Below are 16506 nucleotides of genomic sequence, written 5' to 3'. Positions count from 1 at the left end.
ATAAAGAAAATATCTCCAGTCTCTTACATAATTAATAGTACAGCTAGTATATGTATGTAGAATTATTAAAAATAAAGTAAAACAAGTAAAATATATCAGACTCATAGGCAAGTGAACATAAATAAGAAGAAAGTAGCAAAAAAACCTAAATGAAAAAGAATCAGACAGACTGTTTTCACAGCTCACAGTCAGGTAGACTCCGTTCGATTTAGGACCAAAATGTCAACATTTGTTACATTTTCAGCTGCTATGTTTCACTTTCACACTTCACTGAGTCAAATAATCCAATCCCTTTGAGCAACCTGTTCCCTTCCTCGCCTGTGGGGGCGCTACACCAAGAACCACTGAGGGAAATGACACAAAAACCTCTGAAAAAGACACTGAGAGCAACTTCCTTCTTCACAAAATGCAAACAAAAATGGAGTAATGTCAGATTTTAGCGGCTGGTGGATTTCTTTCAGTCTTTAGCTAAAGACTTTTAGCAATTTCTACTGTTTGTTTTAGTTTTATTTACCCAGAATGCCCTGCGCTGTAATCCACTTCCTGCTTTTGCATTGAACTTCTCCGTTTTATTGTTTTATTGACTTAAAACAAGCTACTATATATTCCTGAAAAGTTACTTATAAGTCAGTTTTGTCTTAAACTAGACCAAAAACACTTTGGTAAGATTTTGTGTTTTTGCAGTGAGGTAAAATGTCACTCTACATGCCTGGAAAATAAATTATACCTCCCCTTTAAATCAAGTTAAAATGATTATTTCTGATCAATTTCAGTTTCAAAGAGAGAGTTTTTAAACATTTGGAGCTTAGCAGGGGGGTAGATTGAGACCAGCGCAGTGACTCATCATCCACAGCGGACAACACCCAGCCTGAATCACTTACATCCACACACAGCACTGCTCCAACTGCAGGGAAATTATGTTTTTAGGAGCCAGTTCAGCCATAATATTAGTGCTTAATCTGAGGACATTAACAGAAACATCAACAGAAAGAGCATCAAAGTTAATGTATTTAACTGTAAACCTGCATTTACACACACTACATCCCTGTGTGTGACTGTGTGACTGTGTTAGGTCAGATTTCATTGCGTTGTTGTGTTTTTTACGGGCATCCGCTGCAGTGAGTGGGAGCGCAGCGTGGGCTGGAGAAGCTTCACCCACCGCTCCGAGCTGCTGCTGCTGCAGCTGCCATGCTCAGGCTGGGAGCCTCTGCTGCACTAATCATCTGCACAGATCCCACTGCCAAGAGGAAAACCCTCTTCTATGGAGACGCAGGTCTGTTTCCCACTGAGCTGGGAAACTGATTTTGCAACAACAAAACTATTAAAGAAGCGGTATCATGCGCAATCAAGCAACTATGTTAACTTCAGTTGTTTAAAAATGCTGCATGTCAAATCTGACTTTGTAATTTAATGCCTTGAAATTGGGCCTCTCTCTCTTTAAAGGGGAAGTATTATGTAAAATATAATTTTTTTTAGCTTTACATCATGTTATAAAGTTATTCCCTCATCAAAAACAAACCTGCAGTTTTGCTTGGATTCCTTCATGCATGTTTGAGAAATCCTTTAATTTCCATGGCAACCATTCAGCTCTAAAACGTCCGGTTGGATGTAGCTCCGCCTTCAAGGCACAGCTCCTCCCCCACTTGGCTCCTTGAGACTAACTAGCAGCAATTGGCAAACACCTGGTGGAACTGCTGAGCTCATTATAGGAGCTGCTTCTCAGTGAAACTCTGGTAAAAATGCTGTTAAAGGCTTAATAGAGGAGCCATGATGGGATAACTTCCTGTAGGTGGAGCTTCAGAGAGCAGGAGTTTCTTAAAGAGACAGGCGCCCAATTTCAAGGCGTTAAATCAGGAAGTAAAATTTCTTTAAGTCATATTTGATATATGTAGCATTTTTATAACAACTGAATGCAACAGTTACTTGATTATGCTATAAAATGACATTTTGTGCCTAGGAAGAAGATAATACCGTCTCTTTAAAAATTCTTCCGGAAACTCTGCCTTGAGGAAGTCATCACAACATGGCTCCTCTATTAAAGGAGCCATGTTTTTACCAGCATAGCTCTGAGAAGTAGCTGCTATAATGAGCTCAGCAGTTCCACCAGGTGTTTGCTAATTGCTGTGGGCTAGTCTGGAGGAGCCACTGAATACCGTGTTTGTGTAGCTGTAGCATTAGCATACCTAATGTTTGTGATTAGTGCTTTAGCGTTAGCGCAACTAACTTTTCAGTTAGCATTTCCCACCACTGTGTATTGTCCTTTCCAGCCTTAAGCATGCTAACTACAGTCTGTAGTCTCTGAGTTGGAGCTCTTCAGTTAGCAGAGTTTTCCACATGTACATCAGAGACGGTATATTCTCTAAGGATTTTGCTGATGGTGTAACCAACACCTGAACACTCCAGAACAAAAAAAACCTCAGAAAATGTGGTCACATCGAGGACGATGATCAGTTAATTAAATGCATTTTATCAGCAGTTTTCTCTTAATTCCTACACGGGCAGCAAGGATGCATTTACCTTCTCTAAAAATAGTCTGAAACCTATTTTGTTAATGACTGTGTGCTACCTCTATAAACAAACAAATACAACAGAAAGTGAATAAAAATGTCAGAAAGTGAGTGAAAACAGATGAAGTAAGAAGCAGCGGATTTTGTCCTTCTTAAAGTTAATGAGGTCAGCTAATTATCAAGCAGAGCGAGAATCAAAATCCCAAAGGGTTTAGGCTTAAAAGTGCAGCAAACTCTCTTTTCATCACTCTCCCCTGAAGCAACGCAAGATTTAAACTTTAAATTTTCAGACAAAACAAATCAACTCCCTTTATAAACCAAATACAATCCTAGGCAGTGAGAGAAACACTTTTGTAATTTCTATCTTAGCCAAAACATAAACTTAAAGTCGTTTTTATATTTTTCAACTACAGAAACAAACGCTACAAAATTAGCTCCTGTCTTAAGTTGTTATTTTGCATTAAGACAGGTTCACAAAAATGTTGGGTTGTGAATTCTGCCCATTCAGATTGGCGTCTTGTTGAGGAAGTCCAGTCACTCTGCAGCAACAGAACATCATTTATTGATTAAACACTGCATTAAGCATTCAGAACAATGCAAACGTCAGCTTATAGATCCAGATCTCTGTAGTACAGTAACACCTACTACTGTAGGCGCTTTGCTTCTTTTACTCCCTCTTCAACGTCTCTTGTCCTTTTATTCAGTTTTCGCTCAAGGAAAGACTAGATTTACGTCACATGAAAGCAGCTAATAAACAACATTTTTGCAGGGTTTGAATAGGGCTGCATTGAACAATTATTCTAATGATTTATCGATTAATCAGATTAACAATATGGCACATTTGGCAAACTTTTCACCATCTCCTTTTCTTTTATTTAGTTTTCTCTCAAGGAAAGACTGGATTCATTTCGCATGAAAACAATTAATACATAAAACAACACCTTTGCTGAAAAGCAACGATTATTCTAACGATTAATCGATTACACTAACGATTAATCGACTAATCTGAAACAACTTGGCACATATTGCAGATTTTTCATTTAAGCCTTTTTATGCAATATTAAAATTCACTAAAAGATGCAAATAAACAAATAATCGAATTCCTTTTTTAAAATGAGAATATAAACATTGTACCTGAGGGTGCGTCTGCAGTTAAATAAATACTTATACATGTAAAAAGCTTTCTGCTGGACTTAACATAAATATACTGTGTGTTTCAGCAATTGACCTTTTTGAGTCTCTGTACACCAGTTAACAATTACTTGATTATTTCAATAATTATGCAAAAAGATGTATGTAAAAATCTGAGGACCTTGGCTGCATTTTCAGTGATGACGAATGGTTTAGGATAATGTCAACTAATGTGAAATATATTAAAGAATCTAGAGGAAAATGTATGCACTATAAAATTGTACCTAGATTTTATTTCACCCCTCCAGGATTCATAGAATGGGTCACCTCAACAATAACCTATGCTGGAAATGCAAAACAGAATCAGGAAACTTTATACATGCGATCTGAGAATGTAAATGCATTTCTCCATTCTGGAAACACGTTGGACAGTGGATAGGTGTGGAGATAACCATGTCACCAAGACTGTGCTTTTTGGGGAATCAAACGGTGATTCCTAATATATCAAAACACCAAAGCACGGTGGTGCAGGCGGGGACGGTCACAGAATAATCCTCAGACTATGGAAATTTACAACTGTTTGGAATATTAAAAGCTGGTTGGAATTAATGTTGGAAATAGTTTCATATGAACAAATGCTGGCCAAGCTATATGACGACACAGAAAACTTCAGGAAATCCTGGAGCTGTTTCCTCTCCTGCAGTACTGGACAGGTAAACTCCTCTGTTTTGGAAAATACTGACGAGTGGCTACTTCTGTTTACTGTGGTTGTTCCTGCTACCACCGAGGATGTTTGTATACGCTAATCTTCTGAGAAACCTTTGATTTGATATGTGCTGACCTGGTTGTTTTGTTTTATTTTGGTTTGGCTTGTTTGTGAGAGCGGTTGGAAGGGTTTATGTACGTATGTGTTCTGAAACAACAATAAAAACTTTAATAACAAAAAATAACTAATTAATCGTGATTGATCCGATTAATCGTTTCAGCTCTACTTTTAAACAATAAAAAAAGAGTGAAATATCTGGCTTTTCAAGCCCAAATTTGCAGACCACTCTACAGTAATATGAACAACCAAAGACTGTTAGGCTTCTGAAGTGAAAAATATCTAAAAATGAGCCGAAAAAAAATCCCACAATTAAAACATTTCCCAGAGATGCACCTCCAGTCCAGCTGACGGATACTTCCAGATTTTTAAGTTTTACATCCAGAACTCCAGTTTCTGACTGCCGGTTGGCTGTGCAGAGCTGATTTAATCTCCAATATACCACATCTATCGATATATTCAGAGATAAATATAAACATTAATGGCTGTTACTGCCCAATAAAGGAATTTCTCAAAGGGTGTTTTTTGTTTTTCGACTGAAGGCTTCTCCAGAGTAAATCCAAGCAGTTGGAAAACCTTCGACAAAAGCAGATCTTACTTAGATTCTGGCTCTCAGTCTAGAACGGAAACTGAAAGGAAACCACTGAGGATGAGTGAACGAGTCAGAGGGAACAGGAAGCGGGAACAAGACGGGATGGAGGAATGACCTTCATGCATGGCAGAAAGGGGAAGGAAGGAGGCGAGAGGTCTGATTGGCCAGCTGCTGCCAGGCAACCGTCAAAAGCACATAAAACAGGAGACATGTTGCCCCAGGCATTAGAAGCCGACATGTCAAGGAACGGTGAATGATGAGCATCGAATCACGTCTCCTCTGCTCACTGATCCAGAACATCCATCAGTCATTGTTTTATTTGGTATCAAATGCTTTAACTTCCTGAATGAAAATCAACTGATTGTCCGGTAGAATCGGTTCGATTCAACGTCTGTACCATCTCCAGCTGCTGAGGTTCTCTTTCTCTCTGAGTCAAACCAACCAAACCCTTTGAGCAACCTGTTCCCCTCCTCGCCTGTGGAGGGCGCTGCACCAAGCTCCTCTGAAGGAAATAACACAAAAACCTCTGAAGACACTGAGCGCAGCTTCCTTCTTCACCAAATAGAAACAAAACTGGAGTAGCATCAGATTTCAGTGGTTGTAGAACTTCTCTTTAATCTTTGGCTAAAGACCACAAGCCATTTCACCCGCTAACGCTAGATTAGCGAGTTTGTTTTGGTTGTAGCGGGTTACGACCGCGAAGTAGTCTGCTTCCTGTGAAGATGCTAACTGAAGCTGGTAAGAAAAGAAAACAAGTTGGACCCAAAATAAAAACATACTGGAATAGGAAGAATAAACCTTTATACTATAAAATATTCAGCATAAAAGACAACTCACATAAAATAAAACAATAAGGCTGGACATTTTAGAAAATATAACGAGAAATTATCATTTCTCAATATATATTTTGAGAATATATATTTGGAATGGCTCCATTCTGGAGCTAACAAACGTGCTCACAGATACTTTAGTTTCCAAGATATCGGAAAAAAAAGAGAGAATTTTATCAAATTAGTTAAAACCCCTGAGGTTTTAACTCTACATTTAAATTTTGGCAGTATCAGTCTTCCATAGAATAATGGATTTCTCTATAAATCAGTGATACACCAAACCATCAGTTTTTAAGAGGTAAAAAAAGGAGTTTAAGCATGAACTTTGTGTCTGTCTGCATACGGATCGGTTTCTTTGTGCCACATTTCTTTGATTCGTACACTTTTAAACGTTTTGTGTGTGTGTGTTATGTGTGTGTGTGTGTTATGTGTAAGCTCCAAGCCAAGGTGACATTTGCTTGCAGAACTGCTCCTTTTTCATGCCATCCATGCTATCATTTCCCCAGATTAATTACCTCGCATCAAACTCCCAGGAGGTTGTTTTTTTATGTTGAGTGTCCCAGAAAAATAATCACAGGGTCAGAGAAAGCAGAGTGTGCTGCAGCACCCCCTGATGGTTGGGAGAGGAAAGGCATGTTCTATTTATATCATCAAACACTGGATAGTAAAAATATTGATTTTGAGAGATTTTTTTTTTTTTACCCCTGCAGGGGTCTTTTGTGGGCTCTAGTGTCCCTTATATGACAGTAGGCTGACAGGAAACGGGGAAGGAGAGGGGGGAAGACATGCGGCAAATGTCGTCGGGTCCGGGAGTCGAACCCGTGACGGCCGTGTTGAGGACTGAAGGCCTCCAAATATGGGTCGCGCTAACCACTACGCCGCCACGGCACACCCTGATTTTGAGAGATTTTCGTTTCAACTAAAATTATAAACATTACTGAACATTACAGATTGTCTTTCTCTTTTAAAATATTTTCTAATTTTTTTTTTGGCTTTTTACTCAGTTTTAATATTAATTAAAACTAAAATTTAATTGTTGTTTTGTTTTTATGTCTGTTTTATCTGTAGACCAGCTGTGTTGTTCAGGCCTGTTGCAATAAATCAATTAATCGCATGATAAATTAAAACAAGCTCAATAATTTCCATTTCTTATTGTTTCTTTCTTTCTGCCAAAAACTGGCTGCTAAAAGTCTTCAGTCTGGTGTTTTTATCTCAACTAGATTCTTTTTTGAAGTATAATTTTGTTTACAGAGACTTCATTAATTTTATTTGTTGTTTCTGTTTTGTTTATTTATTCTAGTTACAGCGTTAAATGTTGACTAGATTTTAAAGTTTATTGATCTTTGAGAATGTGTTCTTGCATTATTATTATGCTATTATCAATATATTACTGGGAAATTGTCTCAAAACAAAGATATTGTCATTCATTGCAATGACTTATGAAGATCTAAGTGAAAAATCTCCGTTGTGAAATATTTCCGTGGGATCAAGAATCACAAGAAACTCTCTGAAAACGGCTCCAACTTCCTTTCGCTGAGAAGAGGGAGAATGCACTCAGCAGCGGAGTGACCCAAAAACCGTTCGCTCCAGGCAGGAAAGCTGCATTATCTGACGGCAGCACTCACCTTTTCGATTTTATCCAGCCATTCCTTGTTCTGGGCCAGCTCGGCCATGAAAGCCTGGTGCTTCTGCCACTTCTTGTGCAGCTTCTGGGTCTCGTCTCGGCTGCTGTCCCTCGCCATCAGCATCTTTTCGTACACCCAGTCCCCCAGCTGGAGAGAGAAGACGACAGAGGAGGAGAAGGAGAGGAACCGGAAGTTAGCTGCACTTCTGTTGCAAATGTGCCCATAACTTTGTCCATATTCTGCTAATGTCAAAAAACAAACAAAAAAAAAAAAACACACACAACTTTGCAAATGCATCGTTTCCACTAAATAAGAAACACAATTAAAATCATAAAATCACACCTAAATATGTTTATTTATGTGGTAAGTCATTAAAAAACTTTCAGCGCCTCCAACTATACTTCCAGTTGTCGACTGTGACTCTGTGGGCAGAGGAGTTGTCTTGTAATCGCAAGGTTGTAGGTTCGATTCCAGCTTCCTCCTGCCACATGTCGATGTGCCTCTGGGCAAATTGCTTACTGTTCTGCGTATAAATGTTTCTTAGTGTGAATGGATGAATGTGACTCTGGTCAAATGACTGGAAAAGTGCTATATAAGTTCAGTCCATTTACCATTTTGTCTTCACCGGTTTGCCCCAGTGGCAACAAGCGACTGTCGATTGTGTGACTATTTTTTGTTATTATTAATATTAACATATAAAACCAACATCCTGCAATGGACTGGCGACCTGCCCAGCGTGACTCTGCCTCTTGCCCAAAATGTCTCGTTGAATTACATCACTGTTAGTGATGCTTAAGGCTAACGCTAGCATGATGAGTGACGAGCATGTCGACACTACCAGTAGGATGCGTGTTATCACCAGCATGTTGAGTAACGTTGACATTTAGCATGTAAAGCTCAGCTTACATATAAATCTTAGCTAACTGCTAATGTTAGCAACTATTTAAAAAATCAAATAAGAATTTTTTATTTAATGTCTTTTTTGGATCAATGAAGTATATTTGAATTGAACTGCATTTGTACTACTAATACTACAAAAAGTAATGCGATCGCTGCTTAACGACACAGAGAGACTAATGCCTGCAAAGAGCGGGAAAGCATGGGAAACGACACTGCGAGGCAAGTAAGTAATGCTACTTAGCTAGTAGCATTAAGGCAACCTTAAGCTATAAAAGGTAGCTAGTGCTATAGCATTAGCTGCTAATGCTACCTTTAGTGTATGGGTTGTCATTAGCATGATAAGCTACTAACATGTTGATGTTATAAGAATGTGTGCTATCACACAATTAAAATGACTTAAATACAAAAATGTTGTCAATAAAAACACTAAATAACAAGTAAAACAATATTATTATAATTATTTGGTCAATGAAAACGCAGCTATTGACGCTCAGATAAATTTCTGGAAGATCAAACACTCTTATCAAAAGATGCAGAGCGGAACTATTGATTATTAAACATATTTCGTGCAGAAGAGATTCATGTTAGCATAAATTAAACCTTTTTTTGCATTTTGACCTCATATTTTTACGGCTTTTCTAGTTGAAATACAAGGTCACGGTTAATGACGCACGGCGCATGTAGCCTGACACACGTGCAACAACAAACATGGCTGCAGGAATTCACATGTGCAGCATAACAGCTTACAGTATCTCCCCCCACCCACCATCACCTACGCAGACTCGATCACCGAGCACACCCCCCCCCCCCCGCTCCCACTCAGGCTGCGATCGGCACATTTAATTTAAAAACCCGTCGGAAAACTCTCAGCATCTCCGCGTTCTGCTCTCACTCAGGCGGGAGGAAGAAATCTGGTTTACCAGCGGCGGTTAACGGCAGCAGCCCGCTGGGTAGTGGCAGCTGCAGGCTGCAGCCTCCGATGTCCGCATCCTCGCTCCTCCGCCGACATGCAAAGATGCTCCTCTATGCAGGAAACACGGGAGCAGAGATGGAAAAAAAAAAAAAAAAAGCTGGGAGGAAAATGAAACCAGCAGTGAAGAGACTTCCTCCCTCCTTCCTCTGGTGCCAAAGATTCGCTCAGAAAGGAGAGGATGCGGGAATGGGGGTGGATCAGTGACGGAGGAGTGAGAGGAGAGAGACACCCTCCTCCCAAAAAAGAAAAAACAACAATAAAATGGCACAGAGCCGAGCCCCTCCCCTGCATCGCTCCGTCTGTGGCTGAGCCGGATGCTCGGTGGGATGGAGGCGGGGAGGACCGAGCAGTCCGGGACGGCAGGAACCGATCATCTGTTTTTTACAGGTTTGTTGGTTTGGCTGCGTTTCTATTAACCACAAAATAGATTCGCTTCATGGAGACACGCAATTTTTTTTAAGTCACGTTTTTGTTTTAAAAAGTTTTTGTTAGGATGAGGTGGTTTTTCAGCCATTTCGAAACACTTTTTCGCCTCATGTTTTGCCGGATGTTACTACAGGCAAAAACCACGAAGAAGACAACAAGAAGAGGTAGTAAGATGATGATTTTGTTTTTTGATTTTCTTCAATTTTTTTTGTTTTTTTGCTCCACCAGAGCTCTCACATCACAGTTCATAAAAAGTTGTGTCATTCCAAGGTTTTGAATCCATAGCTCTTCTCCAAAATGGCCGACTACAATTTCCCCCAAAATTGAGTGACTAGCATGTAGCTGCTCCCAAGTAGGCGGGGCTTGTCGCTCCAAGCCGTCGACATCCCATCTGACTGGCTGATAGATGGTGAGCGCTGAATTATGAATACATCTGATGTAACTGTTTACATCGTCGCTGTCATTATTTTAATTACTTACTGTGTGAACAAGCTTAATCACGTGTGATTTTTATTAAATATTTTATTTAATGGAAACACCACAATTATGAAATTGTAATTTTTCGACATTAGCAGAAAGTAGACAAAGATTTGTAATTAAAATGCAAACTACTGATAACCTGTGTGTGAAAAGATCAACCTCCTTCCCCTCCTCCATGAGCTACAATTGCCGTCTGAAGCAATGCAGCTCCTGACCAAAAGCAACCAATCAGAGCCAAGAGGCATGTCTTAGCATTGTCAATCAACCTCATGTACGCTGATAAATGTGCTAACACCAAAAAATGACTTACAGTTGTAAGAGACAGTTTATCAGGGCTATGCTAACTAACCAGAGCATTCATGGCAGTCTGTGCTAAACTGAGGAGTGATTAACAGCGCTAAGACCCGCCCCCTGGCTCTGATTGGCTGTTTCTAGTTAGCACTAGGAGAAGGGAGAGGCGCTCAAGTTTTTCACAGTTTTTCTGTCTCATAACATACTGATAAAACATAGCAACAGTTTCAACATATGTAAAAATAACATTTTTTATAAAAGTTACATCCTGCAGCTTTAAACAGCATTGAGAGAAAAAAGATGATAAAAAATAAATATTTTCAATTCCTTCTGCTAAAGCTTTGGCTCAGCTATTCTACAGTAGGACTGAAACAATGAACTGAATTCACTGTTATGAATAATTTTTCATCAACTACTTAGTAATCAAAAAATTGTTAAAGCAGTAATTAAGACAAAACTCTGCAAAATACAAAAACATTATGCATTTAAAAGTGAACTCTTATGGTTCCTTGAACAGGTTAGGATAGGTCCCTCAAATCAGTTTAAAATCTATACTCATGAAAATTGTTGAAAACAGATATGCAATTATACACGTGTATTTCTGAAAAGCAGAAGTGGAACCTCCTCTAACCAGCACGGTAAGCCAAGAACGGAACACTTGTCTTTTCCAGCAGCCATTGTACAGCACATACAGCGGTAAAAGCAGCTGAGCAAACGTGATGGAGCTCAGCTTGGGTTGCTAAGTAACGTGCTGGAGTTCCACTGGGGTTGCTAGGTAACGGTGCCGTGCTTGCTCATTTGCGTCGTTACTTTCTGGAAGTTTTTGAAACGGCTCATTTTTCTCATGTTTTTAAGCACTTGGGATTGTTTTTAGAAACTGTTGAGACGCAAATGGAAGCAGAAAAATGTGGCAAAAATGAATTTTGCATCATAGATCCCCTTTAAAATAAAAAACACCTTGATTTGTAAATATGTTTTACCAAAACTCTTCAAATTGCATAGTTTTAGCTTCACTCTGTTCAAATTCACTATAGGAATGCTATATTTTTGCATTTTAGGTAACAAAATGTGTATATTCTTATTTATAAAAGGAATTTGATTTTGTTTATCTAATTCTGTATTTTAAAAAAAGGCTAGAGAGGTGCCAAGTTTTAAATCTAATTCTTCAGTTAATTGCCAGAGTAATCGTTAGCAGCAGCTCTGTTAATGTTTGATCTTCCCCTCCGTCTCTGCAGCTGCACTCACAGTTTCCAGCTTGATGCTGCTGCAGTGGTGAAGCAGCAAGGAACGAAAGCAGAGGGAGAAGGAGAGGAGGGGAGGACGGATTAGCAGATCGGCTGTTTTTATGAATCGGGGCTGGTTTTCACACGTCGTCGCCTCTTCTTGGAGCTATCACACTTCGTGTTGGCGCCGCGCAGACGTGTCGGGGAACAGGCAGCAGTAAACACGACGGGCTCACACCTCCAGAGGCCAACAGGAGCGCGCACACAGAGGAATTTAAAAGCTGCATAAGTGATGTGACTGCAGAGGTCATGGAGGACCGCGGACTGATCGGAGGACGGCGCAGATTTTATCATCCTGTCTGTTTTCAAGGTTGAACTCTAATAACATGTAAAAATCCCAATTTTTATTACATTTATATCCCTTAAATTCCATCTTCTTCTCACGTTTAAAATGTTTAAAATCATTAAACTAATTTTAATAGACAAATATAGCCCAGTGGAATACAGAAAGCAGTTTTCAAATGATGATTTTAATTTAAAAGGCAGTTTAAATCAACTGGACTCTTTATGAAAAGTTAAAATCAGAAAAAAGAGTTAGCTAAATATTTAGCTCCAAATTTAATATTTAGCTTGCTAAATAACTTTTAATTTAGAGCAAATTATTTAGCAGGTAAAATAATATTAGCATACTAACTAAATAATTAACAATTAAATTAAGCAAGCTAAATATATTACTTGTTAAATAAATATTCAGCTAACAACCTAAATATTTAGCTCCAGATGTAATATTTAGCTTGCTAAATAAATATTAAATTTGGAGCTACATATTTGGCTCCAAATTAAATTTTTAGTTTACAAGCTAAATATTTAGCTTAAGTATTTACCTAAACATTTATCTACATAGCTAAATATTATGTTCAAATATTTTAGTCAAATACTTGGCTTGTTAACTAAACATTTAGATATAGTTTATAAGCTAAATGTTTAGCTCCTAACATAATATTTAGATTTCTAAATAAAAAATAATATTTACCCATATTTAGTTACCAATGTTAATATTTTTAATCTTTATCTAATTTTTTCAGTAGTTTTACATTATGTAAATTCCCCCCACAACATTACATTAACAGGACAGTTGAATATGTAAATATCTTTGAACATCAACAAACTACACAATCTGCAGGTAATCAAATAATTCAAGTGAACATTTAAAGATCCTGAATGGTTCTTCCCCATTTGTCAGAACCATCTCAGTGGTGGTACAAGCTGGGTCGAGCCATGTCATCAGTTTGATTGGCAGCAAACCAAATTCACTGATCGACCCGTGAATTTGTCACCGGATGAGCAAAGGTGCTATGTGCAGACAAACCGCGTCCACTGGACAGAGCAATGTACAAGTATACCCAGAGATTTAAGTGAAGCTGGCCAACCACGGACAGGCGCTTCAAAATGACATCATCAGAGCGCCAACCACAGCTCAGAGGAACATGGGGTCAATGGAGACACAACCAACCGGGCTAGAACCCAACCAGACATTAAAGCTGCAGTATGGCACTTTCTCTCTTTTTCTTTTTTTTACATATTTGTTGAAATTATCACTGTGTCGTGACAACATAGTATGAGACAGAAAGATCTGCCACGATAATACAAAATTTAAATTGTGATTGTGATAAATGATAATATTGTTGTTTTGAGATCATTTTCAAGTAATATAATGCGAACAATAATAATAACAACGCAAGAACACATTCTTAAAGATTAATAAACTTCAAATTCCAGTGGACATTTAAACACTGGAACTGGAAGACATCTTAAATATCCAACATAAATAAACAAAACAACAAATAAAATGAATGAAAGTCTCTGTAAACAAAATTATCCTTCAAATGAGGATTAGTTGAGACCAAAACACCAGACTCGACCAGTTTTCGTAGAAAGAGAAAAACGACAAATAATGGAAATTATTGAACAAATATGTAAAAAAACCTATATTTTATAAAAGTTAGTTACTGCAGCTTTAACCGGACAGAGTGAGACTTGACAATGAAGCAGCTACTGAAACCCCATCAGCTTCCTACCTCATGACAGTCTTGGAGAAATCTCTGAAGTTCCCACTGGTCGTTCAGTTTTTCCAGCCATTGCTGGGCCAGTACCCTGTTCCGGTTTCCCCTGAAACACAAACAGAAGGAAGATTTAAACCCAGAACTTATAAACCTTCTGGATAAACATAAATTAATTTTGTTGCTTTTGAGTTGTCTGAGCATTTGTCAACCAAGTGGAAGAAATTACTAGCATTTTTTATTTAATAAACACTACCTTAAAGCTGAATTTTGTGTTTATTTGTCAGAGATGCACAATATATCGACACTAACATCGATATCAGCTGATATCAGTAATTATTTAACATATCAGTATCAGTCCAATACAGAAAACTGCCAATATCAACAGCAAATATTTATTTTGCTGTCATTTTTTATTCTTTCCAAAGGTGTCAAAATAGTAGAGAAATATACATATTGGTATATCAGTTATCGGCCATAACAGCAATATTAATAGTGATATCTGCCCAAATTTTCATATTGGTGCATCGCTATTTACTTGTGTTGTCTTTGACTAATATTTAATTTGGTTTGATGTTCTGAAACACTGAAGTGTGACAAACATACAAAAAACGACTTTCTGCAAAAATTTAGCTCTTTTACCAAAGTTTTTGGTATAGTTTCTAGTGTAAATATCTTAGTACACTTGAAATAAAACAAAACTATCTTATAAGTAACTTTTGAGCAACAAGGAGCTTGTTTTAAGGTACTAATTTGTTAATGTTGACAAAAAAAAGACCAGTTGTGATGGCAGATTATTTCACTAATAACAATTTGAAAAATGTCTTATTGGTGAAATAATCTTTTTTTATATAGATTTTAAGAAATTATTGACTTAAAACATGCTCCTACATCTTGCTGAAAAGTTACTTCTAAGTTAGTTGCTAAGATTGTGTGTTTTTGCAGTGTACTCTGGCTGTAGTAACCATTAATACACAATGAAAATTGGTGATTATGACACTAATGCATAATACCACATTTATATGTGGACAAACAGCATCAGTGCACAGATGCTTATTGGTCCAGTGAGCTGGTTTAGGTGCATATTTTAGAGTAAGCTCGCATACATTCATGGTAATCTAATACAAAATGCATGCGGTTCAAAACCTCAGCTGTCACCCAGATTTCACGGTCAGGGTTGTGCTTTTGGACCAAACCGGTCCTTTTGTCTGTCTCTTTGTCTCTCTGAGAGTCTCTCTCTTTGTTCTCAAAACTGTTGTTGTGTTTTACCAGCTGCTTAGATTTTTGAGACTGACGCACCCAGGACAGTGCAGAGAGTTTTAGCTAAAAATAAAAAAAAAAAGACACCTAAAATCTATAGCTGCTCATAGCTGTTCTGTATTTGTTTTACTTTGATTCTGTTAGCTAGGGATGCAAACAAATAATCAACTTATGATTGTGGATTAATGGTTTAGTAGATTAAAATTAGTTCCTCTCAATTAACTAATACCGTCCACTGAGACCTTATTTTAGTGTTGTAGTTTAGCCGCCATCCATAAACGGAGTCGCTGATTCAGGAATAAAGATGGCGGCGGGGCCATAACAGAACGGGAAAGAGAAACGGTCCGATGTTTTATTTAAAATTAGCTTTATCCTGTTCCGTTTTGAAATATAAACACTCGACAACCTCCTTAGGTTATATCACCAACAGCGGCGTCGACTTGTCATTCAAATATTTCCGATGTGCTGCGAAGGTAAAGGAGATATGATGACAGTAAAGCAGAAAAAATGTAACATAATAGAAGAAATCATGGCGCCGATAAGTGAGGTTGATTTGTTAGAGCTTTTCTGAGTTAATGCACTTTATCGACCGAAGTTTCAACAATCCTTCAAGAGCAACAACATCTGTGTTCATGAGAAATTACGTATTACACAGATTTTAATTATTTTGACGTTTATTTTTTTTTATTCAGCAACTTAAGAGGCTCCTGTTTTATTACATTACATATGTCTAATAATGCAAGAACCACAAGATTCTTTTTATTATTTAATACAGATGAACAGAGGTTTTTAGTAACGAGTTAGATTTACTCTCTTACATTATTACATCCATTTGTGTAACTTCTTCTCTTTTTTTTTAAAATTACTTTTAGGAGTATTTTACTACGCTGCACTTTGAGTGATTTTATTATGAAGTGTCTCTACTCTGACTTGAGTAAATCTCGAGAAGTTAAATCAACTGTAGATGAACTTGTTGATCGATGACTTGCATCCTGCCAGCGTTTGTTACCTCTTGGCGAGAGTGTCGATGCGCTCCCGGATTCGCTCGGAGTAGATGTTGTTCTGGCTGATCAGGCTTTCTCCCGCCTCGATCACAGCTTTGATCCTGTGCAGGTTCAGCTCCATGGTGGTAGTGAAATCCTTATGTTTCTTGATGGCGCCTTCGACCGTTTCCACCGTGGTGGGGAGCTCCACGTGGGCCAGAGCCGATTCCTGGAGGAGGAAAAGGACAACCGGGAAGTGACTTAAAAGTCAAAGACAACAATAAAGAATTGAGCAAAAATTAGTATCGATCCGTATTGATATTATCAATATTTTGGGTAAATCTTCCTACTTGCTGCATTCTTGTTGGTTGTGCAGGAGACTCTACTAATGCTTTTCAAAGC

General features: G+C 38.1%; 1 protein-coding gene across 7 annotated transcripts in view; it reads right to left on the bottom strand.

The window, feature by feature from the left end:
* sptbn4b (spectrin, beta, non-erythrocytic 4b) overlaps positions 1 to 16506 on the bottom strand; it is a 79400-nt gene that overhangs the window by 27461 nt on the left and 35433 nt on the right. For 6 of the 7 annotated variants that reach the window (XR_003593187.1, XR_003593188.1, XM_027999388.1 and 3 more), the window contains exons 23-25: positions 16131 to 16333; positions 13880 to 13970; positions 7509 to 7655 (exon numbers count right to left, since the gene is read on the bottom strand). Coding sequence is in view for 5 of the 7 variants with exons in the window: in XM_027999388.1 (XP_027855189.1) it covers positions 7509 to 7655; positions 13880 to 13970; positions 16131 to 16333 (441 nt within the window). In the remaining 2 variants the exon portion in view is untranslated. Of the gene's footprint in view, positions 1 to 7508; positions 7656 to 9328; positions 9692 to 13879; positions 13971 to 16130; positions 16334 to 16506 lie in introns of those variants that run through there. The other variant, XM_027999391.1, reaches the window with a different exon arrangement.

This window comes from Xiphophorus couchianus, chromosome 18 (assembly GCF_001444195.1).
Source record: "Xiphophorus couchianus chromosome 18, X_couchianus-1.0, whole genome shotgun sequence".
NCBI lineage: Eukaryota > Metazoa > Chordata > Actinopteri > Cyprinodontiformes > Poeciliidae > Xiphophorus > Xiphophorus couchianus.
The sequence above is the reverse complement of the archived record's forward strand: the minus strand, read 5'-3'. Positions and strand labels throughout refer to the sequence as shown.